Source organism: Poecilia reticulata, unplaced genomic scaffold (assembly GCF_000633615.1).
Source record: "Poecilia reticulata strain Guanapo unplaced genomic scaffold, Guppy_female_1.0+MT scaffold_284, whole genome shotgun sequence".
NCBI classification, from domain to species: domain Eukaryota; kingdom Metazoa; phylum Chordata; class Actinopteri; order Cyprinodontiformes; family Poeciliidae; genus Poecilia; species Poecilia reticulata.
In genome coordinates, this window is record NW_007615063.1 from 31,499 (window position 1) to 45,605 (window position 14,107).

A 14,107-nucleotide genomic window follows, 5' to 3' on the forward strand; every position below is an offset into this window, starting at 1 on the left:
TTTAATCTTACTCCAAAAATGATATTGTACTTAAAATAGTCATTATCAAAGTGATAATTGATTTACCTAAGAATATTTAGAGTCAAGTTACAAACTTACCTTCATCCTTACTGTTGAACTGGCTAAAACTAAAAACTTGGAGTCAGTGTGGATCACTGCTGAAATGTAAAACAATAAAAAKAAATAGATTTTAGCAGCCAAATACAGTTGTAAATAAATRTATTCGTTCATCTCTCACCTGCAGCTGGAATGAACTCGATTCCAAACTTCTGCTTCTCCTCAGTCTCTCCGATRTTCAGACACTGTTATTTATGCCTGCTGAATGTGCTGATGTGTCACCTCTCCCTGACTATCAGAAACCTAAATCAAACATGACCTAATGAAAAAAAGAACTTGGCTTCATTTTACAAAGCAAATACTGGATACAGGATCTGGACTAAGRTGTGAATGAAAGGGAACACCAGTCTGCCCAAAGAAGATATGAACAAACACTTTCTATGACAGGCTTCTAAAGATATTGTATCTTTTGCCATAGACAAAAGCCTTTCTCACCAGAATGGCTCCTTTTGTTTGGTGGGTGTAACTAGGCCAATGGGATCAAAAAGGCTAGGTACTTGGCTAGGAAGTTCTCTCTTAGTGAGGATTTTGAGTAACACTGTATTTGAAGGGGGGGTGAATAAGACTGTCATGACACTGTCATAAGCATGACATAACTCCTGTCATGAACATCAATAAGTTTTCATGAATATTTATGACTGTTGTCATAAAGTGTCATTCGGTAAATCATGACACTTTTAATACAAAGTTGACATAATTCAAAATGTCTTCGTTATGACAACTTGACATTAACCTCGCCAAAAATGTCTTCATTATGACAACTTGACATTAACCTCGCCAAAAACGTTTTTGTTATGACAACTTGACATTAACCTCGGCAAAAATGTTTTTGTTATGACAACTTGTCATTAACCTCGCCAAAAATGTCTGTTATGACAACTTTGTCATTAACCTCGCCAAAAATGTCTGTTATGACAACTTGTCATTAACCTCGCCAAAAATGTCTTGGTTATAACAACTTGTCATTAACCTAGACAAAATTGTCTTTGCTATGACAACTTGTCATTAACCAAGAAATCATGATCTAACATAATTTTGTCATAATAGTAGTCATAATGATTTATTACACTAGCAAAAGCTTTAACAAAACAAAGATTAATATTTCCACTCCCTGAAATAAAGTAAAACAAGTAGGACAAGCAATAAAGATTTCATTAAGCTTTATCACATTGTCAAATGATTTAACAAATATCATTAACAATTTTTTACATCAACTAAAGTGGAACAAATAGCACCAGTTATGAATATGTCATTAAGTGTCATTACAGTGTCATTAATATTAACTTTTACCTCAAGTAAAGTGAAACAAGTAACAACAGTTATGAAAATGTCATTAAGTGTCATTACAGTGTCATTAATATTAACTTTTACCTCAAGTAAAGTGACACAAGTAACAACAGTTATGACGAAGTCATTAAGTGTCATTAAGGTGTCATTAATATTAACTTTTACCTCAAGTAAAGTGGCACAAGTAAAGGTTCTGAAAATGTCATTACAGTGTCACTACAGTGTCATTAATATTAACCTTTACCTCAAGTAAATTGAAACTGGTAGCAACAATTATAAAGATGTAATTTAGTGTTACAGTGTCAAATGCTATGCTAACAGAGTAATTGATACTAAGTCTTACCTCAAATGAAGTGAAAAATACTGGACTACTTATAACTACCATCATAACTGTAGAACAAACCCAAACAAACAAACATTTAGCCCTTAATGTTTAATATTAAGGGCTAAAGTTACAATGGAGTTTAATAACTTTAGCTAACATTAACTTACAGCAAGGTAGGATTGGCTTGAATTGCTCATAGCTAACATTACAGAGAAAGAGAACATAGTCAATGTTATTTTCTCAAAGAAAATGTAAAGTTTATAAGACACATACCTCATATGTATTAGGTGTCAAACTTCGGCTTTTTCTTAAACAGGAAGTCTGGCCGTTATAACTTGTGTTAGGTTTGCCGCACAATATGGAAGATTTCTTCTTCAACACACTACACGCCTGTTTGTGCACTGCTGCCTCTCACTGGTGGATATGGTGTATTGCACTACTTAACCCTTGTATTTTGAAATGGGGTCCAACCGACCCCACACACGTAAAAGCAACCATGCACACACACACTCACACCTAGGGGCAATTTGGAGAGGCCAATTAACCTGACAGTCATGTTTTTGGACTGTGGGAGGAAACCGAGTACCCGGAAAAAACCCACGCATGCACAGGGAGAACATGCAAACTCCATGCAAAAAGACCGGGGCCGGGAATCGAACCCAGAACCTTCTTGCTGCAAGGCAACAGCTCTACCAACTGCGCCACTGTGCAGCCCATTTGAATTTATAATTAAATAAAATTTCATCTCAATAAATAACTGATTTTGTTATAGGTGAAACAAATTGGAGCTTGAACTGAAACAACAACATATTAAACATCAAGAAATTAAAGTTACGAATATCCAGTTTAAGTAATGTGTGTGAAGACGTGTCACATTTGAAGGCAGATAAACATGGAGCTAATGCCGAAAGTTCAAGCTGGAAGACTCCGCCCCCTCCGTTCGCCCATCAACGTCATGCTCATCTCCGACCTCAGCGTTGGACCTCACCCGGCGCGTTCAATCATCAATAGGCTATGCATAAAAGGATCCACACCCAAGCCGTACAGTCGCTTCCCAGCTGCGTTCAACCCACCACCSCCCCTTCTMCACCCACATCCTTCAGCTCTCTAGGACGGCACCATTTCCTGACCTCCTCCACCAGTGTCGGGCCCCGGGCGAGAGCATCCCTAATCAGTTATCGGGATGTTCATCAAGTTCACATCAAATCTCAGCTCAAATTAGATGCTGAGGTCCAGGCGCCAAAGAACTGTTATTCATTCCTGTCATTAAATCTTTTAATTGTTCCCCTTTTTTGTCCATCTGAGTCTTTCCAGATTGAACTAAGGTCAGGTTTGGTGTTGCACAGAACTCCAATCAGGATCTTCATTCTCATGAACAAACCAAACTTAAAGTTCACCTCAACAGCAGATGTAGATCCACTTGGATAGATGGTGTACACTCCACTAGGAAGTTTTTTGTCCACATTGTAGACGTCATTACAGTGAGCTGGCAGTTTGACCACTTGACAGCTGACCAGCAGTGGAGCCTTGAGGAAGAGAACTGATGACAGCTGGAAGACAGAATATGGCAACTTCTGAACATCACCCATCAAAGAAACTCTGATTAACATCCATCTAGTCAGATTAAACCTGATTAACATCCATCTAGTCAGAATAAACCTGATCCCTGTTCTCATCTACCCTTGTCCTGCATGTTGTGCTGCCAGATTTGCAGCTTGAGACTGTCAGACTAATGCTGGATTCTGCTTTAACAATGGTTTCTGGTAGGTGGGACCCTACAATTTTTTTCAACAATTTATTTAATCAATCCTGTTAAGAAATGTTATTTCCAGAGCCAATGATATGCACAGTGTTTGCATTCATTCAATGTTTGAATACGTTTAAAAACTCAAACTCACTCAACATTTCAGTGAGCGAACAAATACCTAACATTTTTAATAGTCAACAAACTCACTAGAAGTTGTTTGATGGTTGTATGGATAGTCTAAAAACAATTATGTTCTCATTATGTTGGGATCCAAAGGTTTGTCGGCTTTTCTCCACCAGAGGGAGCCTGAGACCTTCTGAGGGCATTGTCGGCGCCTGCACACCTGTTCTCCATCTGCTCATTTGGAAGCGTATAAGTGGAGGAGCATGATGACACTTCTCTGCCAGAGTGTTACCCAGTAATGGTACCGGCCTACCTAGAGCTACTTCTCCCCAGATTCTGACCCTTCTTGTTTCTGTGTCCACAGCTGCCCTGGTCCTGAATTATCAGGTCAGCTACCAATCCTCGAGATGGAACCCTTGCCGCCTGGAGTCTTACCTGTCCATCCTCCACCGCCGCCACTGACCTCAGCCCTCTATCTGCTGACCAGCCTCTAGACCCTCAAGGTCCTCTCCCGGTCCAAACCCCCCACCCCTGAACAGGTATAGTCACCTACCTCCACCAAATAGCAAAATCCCTGGATCCTGACTAATCATCTTTGCCCTCCCCTAGTTGCCCCGAGATCTGCCAGACGAACCAAGGATTCCATTTCTCAATGTTTATATTCATTGTAAAAAAAATCACATTATTGTATTCCTTGTCTCTGGAGTGCTTCTGCATGTGGGTTAGAAAACTCGACACTAACATGACAATTATCTTTATTATTTTAAGTTGGTCATTTGGGTATTTCTGAGCTTTGCATTTTGGTAGTTTTCTAGTTTTACTCCTTCAGTTGGTATCTCCGCTCTCTGATGTCCCTCTACTGACCTTCAGCTGACCTATTCGTCACCTGTGAAGCATTTGGTGATCAAGTTCCACAGTAAATCATTTTTGGATTAAAACATATCCATACTCTGAAGAAGAGAGAAAGTTGATTTCTCTACACAAAGAATAAACACAGGGAAGCTCAGGCTTTGATTTATAAACCAGTTTAATCAAAACCTAAGTTTAGTTTCTAAAATGTAACATGAGCTATAATGATACAAATACAAATACACACCAAGTCTGTTTTAGATGCAAATACAAGTTCCTTATATCTCGATTATTTAATTATTATACAGAGGAAATATTTTAAAACTTCAAAATATAATTTTAAATTTTGAATCAAGTTTGATCGTTAAAATGTAAAAGCAGACACATAACAACCCATCCAGTTGCATTTGTTGGATTTCTGTCAGTGAGATCTCAGATGTTTTTGGCACAGACTGACGGACGATGATGGTTGCACCACATGTCATCCCAGCACTTGGGTCCTGCAAGAAACAACAAGAAACATCACTGAAACATCACTCAAAGCTGTGAAGCTGCCTGTACAGCTAATGTAAGTCTTTTAATATTTTAACTACAAATAAATGGGTGATTTTTACAATCTACCAGCTGCCTGGCATTTTAAACCTCATGTGGAMATTTATTTTAATCACCTCCATAGTTCATCTGTAGGCAGTGCTGGTTTCTGTCATTATTTGGCTCTCCGTGGCACCAGTGAGAGTAGTGGAAGGGACTCCCATCGCTCCACAGCCAAACGCCCTCCTGGCATTTAACAGATTATAAATGTTAATATCAAGTTCACAGATTAGCTGACAGTCCTTTTATCCTGGGTGAAATTACCTGCTGAGCATCAGAGCCTCCAAKCCATGTTTCTGGTGATCCGTGAGTTGCAGCTGTTATCAACCTCTGGATGTAATGGTACTCCTGAACGCTGTGGACSGATGCAAGGGTTGCCCTCATAGACACACAGTTTCTCTGCAACCGAGACAAACAGGGAGTTAATGGGTGAAACAGTAGTTAGACTCAGGCAGAAAAAACACGTGTAAGAGAATGTTTAAGGAAATAGATTGACTTAGATCACCTGGGCTATCGCCCAAGTCAAGGTTCTGGGAATGTAGATGAAGCAGCGACGGTTRAACTGCCACCAACCAGCAGGACAAGAACTCCTAAGCAGATCATTTGTTGCTGCAGACAAACAGATGCTGACTCAGGTCAACTTCACATAGATCATCATATCCCCAGACATAATGTTCAGTGAAAGCTGCATTTGTTGGCCTGTTTATGTGGTTAAACCTTCAGTGAAAGTGATATTTTATTACACTTCATATTGACAGAGTAACAACATTCCAACATGGAGTTTATTAAACTCAACTGGGCTCAAACCTACAACAGTCTAGATATATATGGCCTAAAACAAGGAAAATGTAAGAATGATGGAGGACCTATGATGTTGTGGGACTCAGGAAACTGAAAATAGTTCATGATTGCATTGTTGAACAAAATTATTCTCCATAGCATGTAACTACATTATAAAAATAATTAATCAGACCCAAAATCTACAAGGGTACAAAGTTATATGGATAATGTGTGGTTGAGTTGAATTACTCCACAAGTATGAAAGTTATCATGTAGGCTCTAATTTTCTTCTACTTTCTTCTACCAGAGATGATTCCAAATTCATCAAAGATGTACATGTACCTTTACCATTTTATTTTATTATTTTTTTTGGAGCAGAGTGAAACAACATTCTTCAAAGTTGTTGATCATAYTGACTGAAAATGGTCTCAGTGTTTCTGTAGATGGAGATGATTCCAAGAGTAAAATCTGGGACATAAATGGAAACAAACTCACCCTGTGGAGCAGCCTCCTCCACTTCAGATCCATTTTCTACATCTAAAATATATACATAAAGACGTCTAACATTATCTTCTGCTTAATATAGCAGAGTATAACAAATATGTCTAACATGAGATGAAAAAGTTGCTGACCTGCTGGATCTGTCCAGTTTCCAGCTTCGGCTTCAGGAAGAAGAGATTAGTTTAGCAAAGATTAGAGTTAGAATTTATCTCCTAAAAATAATTAATTTGACTCATTTTAAGTAAAATAGACACATAAAAAAACATGAGCTTACCTTCATAAAACTTTTCCTCAATCTCAGTTTCCTCGCTGGCACCTGGGGAAGGTAAAGGTTATGATTATTGAATATCTTTACAATCATAAAACATTCAAAAACTAATATCTATTGTAAAAAATGTTTTGAAAGTTTTCTTATTATGACATTTATGATTAAACTAGATCAGACAATCTTTAGAAATAAAGAATCGTTATCAGTAACGGTTTATTTTTATCTGTAGCTTTGTGGAAAAAACACAAACATTCAGTTTTATCAGATCCTTCTGATGCTAAATCTACGTCTCCCTTAATGYGAATCCACAGGAAGTCAGAAACTCACCAGCAGCTTGACTCAGAGCCGTCAAGGCACAAAGAAACGTCAGTACATTCAGAGTCTTCATGATGCAAATTGAAGATCACCTTCAAAAAGCACAAACAGTCTCAGCTCAATAAAGAAATTATTGAAGTTAGATAAAAGCTTTTTACCAAAGCAGCATCAAAATTACCTTTTTTCCTTCACTTCAGCGTCAGACAAGCTTCAGCTCTTCTGTCTGCAGGTCCTGGAAACAGCTGCTCTTATATCCTGTCACTGACAGACACCAGAACAGGAAATGTGGACAAACCTGTCAATAATAAACTAATAACAGGATAATGTTCCAGAGAAATCCAAGCAGAGATGTGATTTGGACTTTATGACTTCAGCATAAGTGATTATTTTCACTGATTAGGTTTTCTGGAAAAAGGACAGTTTGTACTTCCTGTCCTGATTAATTCATTTCCTGTTTTTCTAAGTTGTGATGTCTAAAACCCTGTGAGATGTTTCAGTGAAAAGTCCCAGGACACAGATTTATCTGAAGAAATTAGGATTTTATTTCAAACAAGACCAATTAACAAATAGGTCCACAGAAACAAGTAGCGACAGCAACAAAATGTCATTCTTCAACTTTCTTGGGTTATGACTAGGAAATTTGTGTGTATGTTTACTTATGTGCCCTCAAAGCACCTTTTAAATAAAATGTATAATAATAATTATTAAAAATACTTATACTGCTTCAAACAAGGACATTGCCATGGTAACTGCTTCACGTGGTGGCAGACTTCCGGGTATTTATACTAATTTACATTAATATGTATTTGTGGGTGGTGACAGAGCGACCAGCAGCTGCTGYATTTCCTGCAAATTAGGATTCATAAAGGAAAGGTGCGCGGCCACGTCCGTGCTCATGGCTTTATGCGATTATTTTTGTGCGCTGGGMACTTTTCTAAATTTTTCCATACGCCAAGTTTGAGAGTGAAAACTGTGCAGTCTTTTATGCACGAGGCCCCAGGTCCTTCTGTCATTCAGGTGTGTTGGAGCAGGGATGCATTTGTGGTTTAAACTTGATAAAATAAGGAGAAATACAAAGAGTGAGTTTACTTGTCCAAAGGCACATAAATATCAAGGAAATGTAGTTTAAATTGTTTTGTTAAATTAGAACAGAAAAGATGTTTATTTGTTTAATTTCTTCTGAGTGTAACACACTGCATGCCAGCACCGTCACCATGTTACCATGGAGACAGAGTAGACAGGTTGTTCATTAATGCCTGCAGCTGATTATTGATACCTGAGTTTCCAAAGAACTTCCAAAGAATTTCAGTAAAGGGTTWTTCATTTACTGAGAAGGACATCTTTKTGCTTATTATATTTAGGTAAATGAAAGAAAATGAGAAAAAAGGTAAGAAATGAGTAAAATAATAACCTACAGCTCACATGGATGTGTTCTGGCATAAATCTGGTCTTTAGATTAGGTTTAAATGTTCATGCAAATCCAGATGTAAAACAATATTAAAATWACAGATTCCTCAGGAGATAAAYTAATATCAGATTGATCAATGTAAAATGAAACAGGATGAAAAGTAAATGAGTAGAATGTCATCTACGAAGAACATAATTGTCATTAGTTTGCTGAACTGCATATGCAGGTTGTTCTTTAGTATGTTGCTGTAAAAGTTTATGATTCCAGAGACGTTTTCAGGTCAAGGTCATGAACTAAAAAGCTCAGAGSACTGAGATAAAACCTGTTTGTTTTTCTATCATTCAGTCTTATCATATTTCACTGGAAGTCATGCCGGATGTATGAATTTTAATGTTGACATATATTAGAAAAACAATCTGTAGAACATTTACACGTTTTGTTTATTTTACTAAAAACTTTGAAATACTTGTAAAAAGTTAAATATCTTCCATTCAAACAGCATATTGAGATATTCTAACATTCCTAAGATATATCTGTTACTACTTGTCACATGAGTTTGCTCAAAGATTTCTGGGAAATCAGACAAAATCGATATTTAGAAACTCAGGAATTTAAAAAGTTAAAATTAAAATGATGTAATTTTTTGTATGAAGCTTTTTATTCAGCAAATAAAATAAATGTTAATTTTAAACCCTGCAGCTTGACTAAACATCACTTAATGAATTAATTAATGCAATTATCATTCAGCATTTCTTGCAATTTATTAATAAAAAAGGAGGTGAAAGCAGGAGTACAGAGTATCACAAACAATGAAAGAAAATAAATAAAGAAAGGAGGAAACGGGTCGCTTTTCTAAAGTCATTTTACTTCTCTTTGTTTTGACCACTAGGGGTCACTGTTGGATTTTCTATTCTGCTAAATCTGGGAACAGGAAGTGGTTAATGTCTTTGCTCAGAAGTGGAAGAAAGTCTACAATATGATTTAAAAATATCAATCCAACTAAATTAACTATTATAATTTTATCAATCGCTTCTCTTTCAAAACGTTAAGGATGAACTCACACATATTGAAAAGAGTGAGAGGAAATCAGAATAACTGGAGCAAGATATTAATTAAGTTTACTGATTATAATTTGTATATTCTCTTAAAGAATTAATGATTAAACTAATACTAATCACACTAAGTTGACCTGTGGCATTTCAACCAGGTTTATTTAGGACTGGTTTACCCAAGTGAAAGTGTCAGCATACATGTGTTTACATATTCAAAGCCGTGTTTGGGAATTTATTCATACTTCATTCATTTACGGTTCCCATAATGTCAAAACATACTGAATTTTAAACTCTGTGAAATGTGAAAAACAATTTGAATAAATTAAGGGCACCATAGGARAACAGCATAGATGATGCTAATGCTAAATCCAATAATAAAGCTTTATCACTCAGTGATCGCATGATTTAATAATGTTGAGATCCTGGGTATACATTACAAATATTANTTATGATTCCAGAGACGTTTTCAGGTCAAGGTCATGAACTAAAAAGCTCAGAGCACTGAGATAAAACCTGTTTGTTTTTCTATCATTCAGTCTTATCATATTTCACTGGAAGTCATGCCGGATGTATGAATTTTAATGTTGACGTATATTAGAAAAACAATCTGTAGAACATTTACACGTTTTGTTTATTTTACTAAAAACTTTGAAATACTTGTAAAAAGTTAAATATCTTCCATTCAAACAGCATATTGAGATATTCTAACATTCCTAAGATATATCTGTTACTACTTGTCACATGAGTTTGCTCAAAGATTTCTGGGAAATCAGACAAAATCGATATTTAGAAACTCAGGAATTAAAAAAGTTCAAATTAAAATGATGTAATTTTTTGTATGAAGCTTTTTATTCAGCAAATAAATGTTGCAGCTTGACTAAACGTCACTTAATGAATTAATTAATGCAATTATCATTCCGCATTTCTTGCAATTTAATAATAAATAAGGAGGTGAAAGCAGGAGTACCGAGTATCACAAACAATGAAAGAAAGGAAAGAAAGATAGAAAGGAGGAAACGGGTCGCTTTTCTCAAGTCATTTAACTTCTCTTTGTTTTGACCACTAGGGGTCACTGTTGGATTTTCTATTCTGCTAAATCTGGGAACCGGAAGTGGTTAATGTCTGCTCAGAAGTGGAAGAAAGTCTGCAATATGATTTAAAAATATTAATCCAACCAAATGAGCTATTATAATTTTATCAATCGCTTCTCTTTCAAAATGTTAAGGATGAACTCACACATATTGAAAAGAGTGAGAGAAAATCAGAATAACTGGAGCAAGATATTAAGTTTACTGATTATAATTTGTATATTCTCTTAAAGAATTAATGATTAAACTAATACTAATCACACTAAGTTAACTTGTGGCATTTCAACAAGGTTCATTTAGGACTGGCTTACCCAAGTGAAAGTGTCAGCATACATGTGTTTACATATTCAAAGCCGTGTTTGGGAATTTATTCATACTTCATTCATTTACGGTTCCCATAATGTCAAAACATATACTGAATTTTAAATTCTGTGAAATGTGAAAAACAATTTGAATAAATTAAGGGCACCATAGGAGAACAGCATAGATGATGCTAATGCTAAATCCAATAATAAAGCTTTATCACTCAGTGATCGCATGATTTAATAATGTTGAGATCCTGGGTATACATTACAAATATTAYAATTGTATTTAGGTAGTTAACTGGAAAAATTGACTATTACAAGTTTAATCAAAATGAATAGAAAGGAGTTCAATTAAAATGAAAGTTACAAAGAGTTATTCAGCTTCATTCTATTCTATTCTATTCTATTGTGCTCTTTAGTTTGATATGCAGTTTTTTAATTTCTGCAATTGTCCACCAGTAACAAAGATAATCAGGTAAAAAAAAAAAACACCTTGCAAACAAAGAGATGACAAGGAAGTTGTTGGAGGGTTAGAGATGAAAATGGAAGAAAACAATCAAATTCTGGGAGAAGGATTGTTTTTGTAAATAAAAAAAAGAAAACAAACTAGCTTCATCGCTAAWAAGTATTTTCAGTTAAATATCATTGACACAGTAATTGGAGTCCTGAGTACAGTCATCATTAAACGGTTCCTGAGCTTCGGGTCTCTTTAGGATCAGGTGTCGGGCAGGGATGCATTAAAACAAATGGAACTGAACCAGTTAATGAAACTGAGCTGTCAGCCTGTTTGCTCTGAAAACGTCTCCACCTTTGAGTTTCAGGRAAACTAAATATTGGCTTTAGGTGTGAAGCGATGTCTGTTTTTTTCACAAACATCGCTTCACATGCTGTGAAGTTTGTTGAGACAAATATTTTTCACGCTTATGAACCGATAACATTTTTGTTATGACTTTTTTTAACTTTACTTATCCAAGGAGAACTGTTTAAGTTACAGCAGCTGAGAGACATAAAGCAGGAGTTGTTCTAATATTTAGATTTAATAATATTTGACAGAAATATTTCCAATTTAAATATTTTGTTCCTGGATTCTTGTGTACATTGATACTGTTCCGTTATAAAAGCGCTGAAGTGAAGAGCTCTAAGTTTGATTACACAGCTGAGTGAATGTCAGAAAAATAAAACAAATTTGAGGAYGCATATAAATCCAAACTCAAATTTCGGCCCTCCACTGGGTTCTATGTCAAGACATACATGGAGCTGAGGCGACCTCAGATTGCAGGTAGGGATTAAACACCTGCAAAAGAGAGATTAACGCTGCACAAACACAGAGAGAGAGAGGAGTACGGTTATTTAGAGAGAGAGAACTGTTTTAATAAGACAACTCGCTCAGAAGATYGCAAAATGTGACGACAGTAATCGCTCTAAAATGTTCTAAAGTTACTATATGCAAGAAAAAAATCTTTAAAAGCACATCAGATGTTTTTGAACTGTGAAACGTAAATTTAAGCAGTACAAAAATTAAAGGAACAATTACTTAACAGTGTCCAAGGAAACAGTAACCTTAAAAAATGGAAGGGGGAAAATATGTTGCTTTAATACAGACACACACACACACAGACACATCTTTTACTTTTTATCAATGCTAAAGACTTTATTTGGAAAGTTGTTAAAGGATAAGTTGCTTTCTCTTGCACTACAAGCAGAAGGTATCTTTGCCTAAGGACTAAAACTAGTATCTAGTATAGTTTTGGTCAGTTTTTTGTGATATTAAAGCAGCAGAGCAGAAACATTTAAGGAAATGTAAGAAATGCCAGAGTGATGGCCAAGAGGCACGTTAACTGGAATYTGTTGAGGATTCATTTCAGCTAGTAGATCAGGATGCCACAGACAGACGGGAGCTTAWCGTCACATTTCGTGCCACTCAGGCATCCAGAGTCGTCATCTGCTAACAGGACAAACAAACATTCAGTCAAGCTGAGGCGTCGTTATGTGATCTACACTTAAATATGCAGAAATATGTGCATATTTTGCATATTTTTCTACTTATTTTGTGGAAATAATGTTGGTCTTTAAGAGAAACTGAATGAGTTCGAAATGAAATGTTAAGTTTGATTTACCACCATAAGAGATCTCCAGACAGCTGTTCTCATCGTGTGAATTTTGCTTATCGCAAAACTTAGCAAATTCATCGAAAGTGGAATCCACCCAGGACCAAGAAGAATTCTGCAGGACAAAATCCAACCAACTMAACTCCAGATTGAAGATAAAACCTCGTTTTGAACTGTGTAAGGAGGATTTATCTACCTTTGATSTTTTKTTGCCTCCAACCCACACTGGTCCGCCATGATGCCCAGCACTTTTCATCTCCTCGTAAATCTCACGAGCTTGTGTTTCTTCATGCACMCCAGCCAGTGAACCTTCACCTGTGGATKCACAGTTTTCCTAAAGAGAAGACAGAAATAACACAGAGTTGAAAAACATGTACAGAACGACAACATTGGAAACACTGCTGTGTCTAAACTTGCTRCTAAATCAGCAGGTGAGTCTTCAGTAAAATTACAAAAATTAAGGTTTTCATCAACCAGTGAACAAACGTTTGTCATGCAGCAAAACACAGGCTTGCTTTAATTGTGAGTTAGTTTCTCCACCATCACTTCACACCGTATGAATTGCCTCTATTCTCATCATCATATTATTCGTATYGCTGTAAAGCACATTTTTAAACCTTCCCACTGTTCTTATTAGAGCCATCTGTGGATATAAGTGCCACCAGAAACCATGGCAGATATGCTGGTAGGGTTGTAAATATGAAGCTCTACATCTTTTCTCCTACTTTGCTGTTCCAGATGATTCATTGGAACCTCAGATAATCCCAGGTTCACACAGGAAGATTTTAAATTATTTGGTCGATTGTCAAAACCTGAGTGACTCCACACATGACAATACAGGTTTGGTCCTATAGCAGGGTGTGATGTACAGGCAACAAGGCAAAGACAACACACACACACACGCACACCTACACACGCACACCTACACATACGCGCACACACACACCACACACGCACGCTGTTTAGACAGGATATCTCAAACGCCTTCAAGATCAAATAATCCAATGAGATCAGAATAAACAATCATACCACAGACCCAAACTCAAAAACTCAACATATTCGGACTGAACCTGACCCTAAATAACTATGACTKTGAGGATGATGATGTTTCTTCTTCCTCCACCATTGGCGCACCCCAGGGCTGTGAGCTCAGCCCCCTCCTGTTCAGCCTAGGAAACGGTAAATGGCCTCTATCTGTTTAAAGCTTTATCAAATCCAAAGATCCCAAATGCTAAATAACCAA

General features: G+C 36.5%; 3 protein-coding genes across 3 annotated transcripts in view; all 3 read right to left on the reverse strand.

Moving 5' to 3' along the window:
• Positions 1 to 543, reverse strand: part of LOC103460760 (microfibril-associated glycoprotein 4-like) — a 4,032-nt gene extending 3,489 nt beyond the window's left edge. The window contains exons 1-2 of the mRNA XM_008403061.2: positions 239 to 543; positions 100 to 158 (exon numbers count right to left, since the gene is read on the reverse strand). Coding sequence (XP_008401283.1) covers positions 100 to 105 — 6 coding nt within the window. The 5' untranslated portion in view covers positions 106 to 158; positions 239 to 543. The remainder of the gene's footprint in view (positions 1 to 99; positions 159 to 238) is intronic.
• A 4,181-nt stretch (positions 544 to 4,724) lies between these two features.
• On the reverse strand, positions 4,725 to 6,976 carry LOC103460761 (ladderlectin-like). Its single transcript, XM_008403062.1, has 8 exons — positions 6,916 to 6,976; positions 6,595 to 6,636; positions 6,452 to 6,481; positions 6,315 to 6,356; positions 5,545 to 5,648; positions 5,304 to 5,438; positions 5,117 to 5,225; positions 4,725 to 4,948 (listed from the first exon to the last, which is right to left on the reverse strand). The coding sequence occupies exons 1-8, from the start codon at positions 6,974 to 6,976 to the stop codon at positions 4,881 to 4,883; spliced, it is 591 nt and encodes a 196-aa protein (XP_008401284.1). The 3' UTR covers positions 4,725 to 4,880.
• Positions 6,977 to 12,380: 5,404 nt separating this feature from the next.
• Positions 12,381 to 13,441, reverse strand: LOC108166000 (type-2 ice-structuring protein-like). The gene is made up of 4 exons (XM_017303465.1): positions 13,418 to 13,441; positions 13,061 to 13,198; positions 12,874 to 12,979; positions 12,381 to 12,701 (listed from the first exon to the last, which is right to left on the reverse strand). Exons 1-4 carry the CDS (start codon positions 13,439 to 13,441, stop codon positions 12,622 to 12,624), a joined length of 348 nt encoding a protein of 115 aa, XP_017158954.1. The 3' UTR covers positions 12,381 to 12,621.
• Between the last annotated feature and the right edge of the window lie 666 nt (positions 13,442 to 14,107).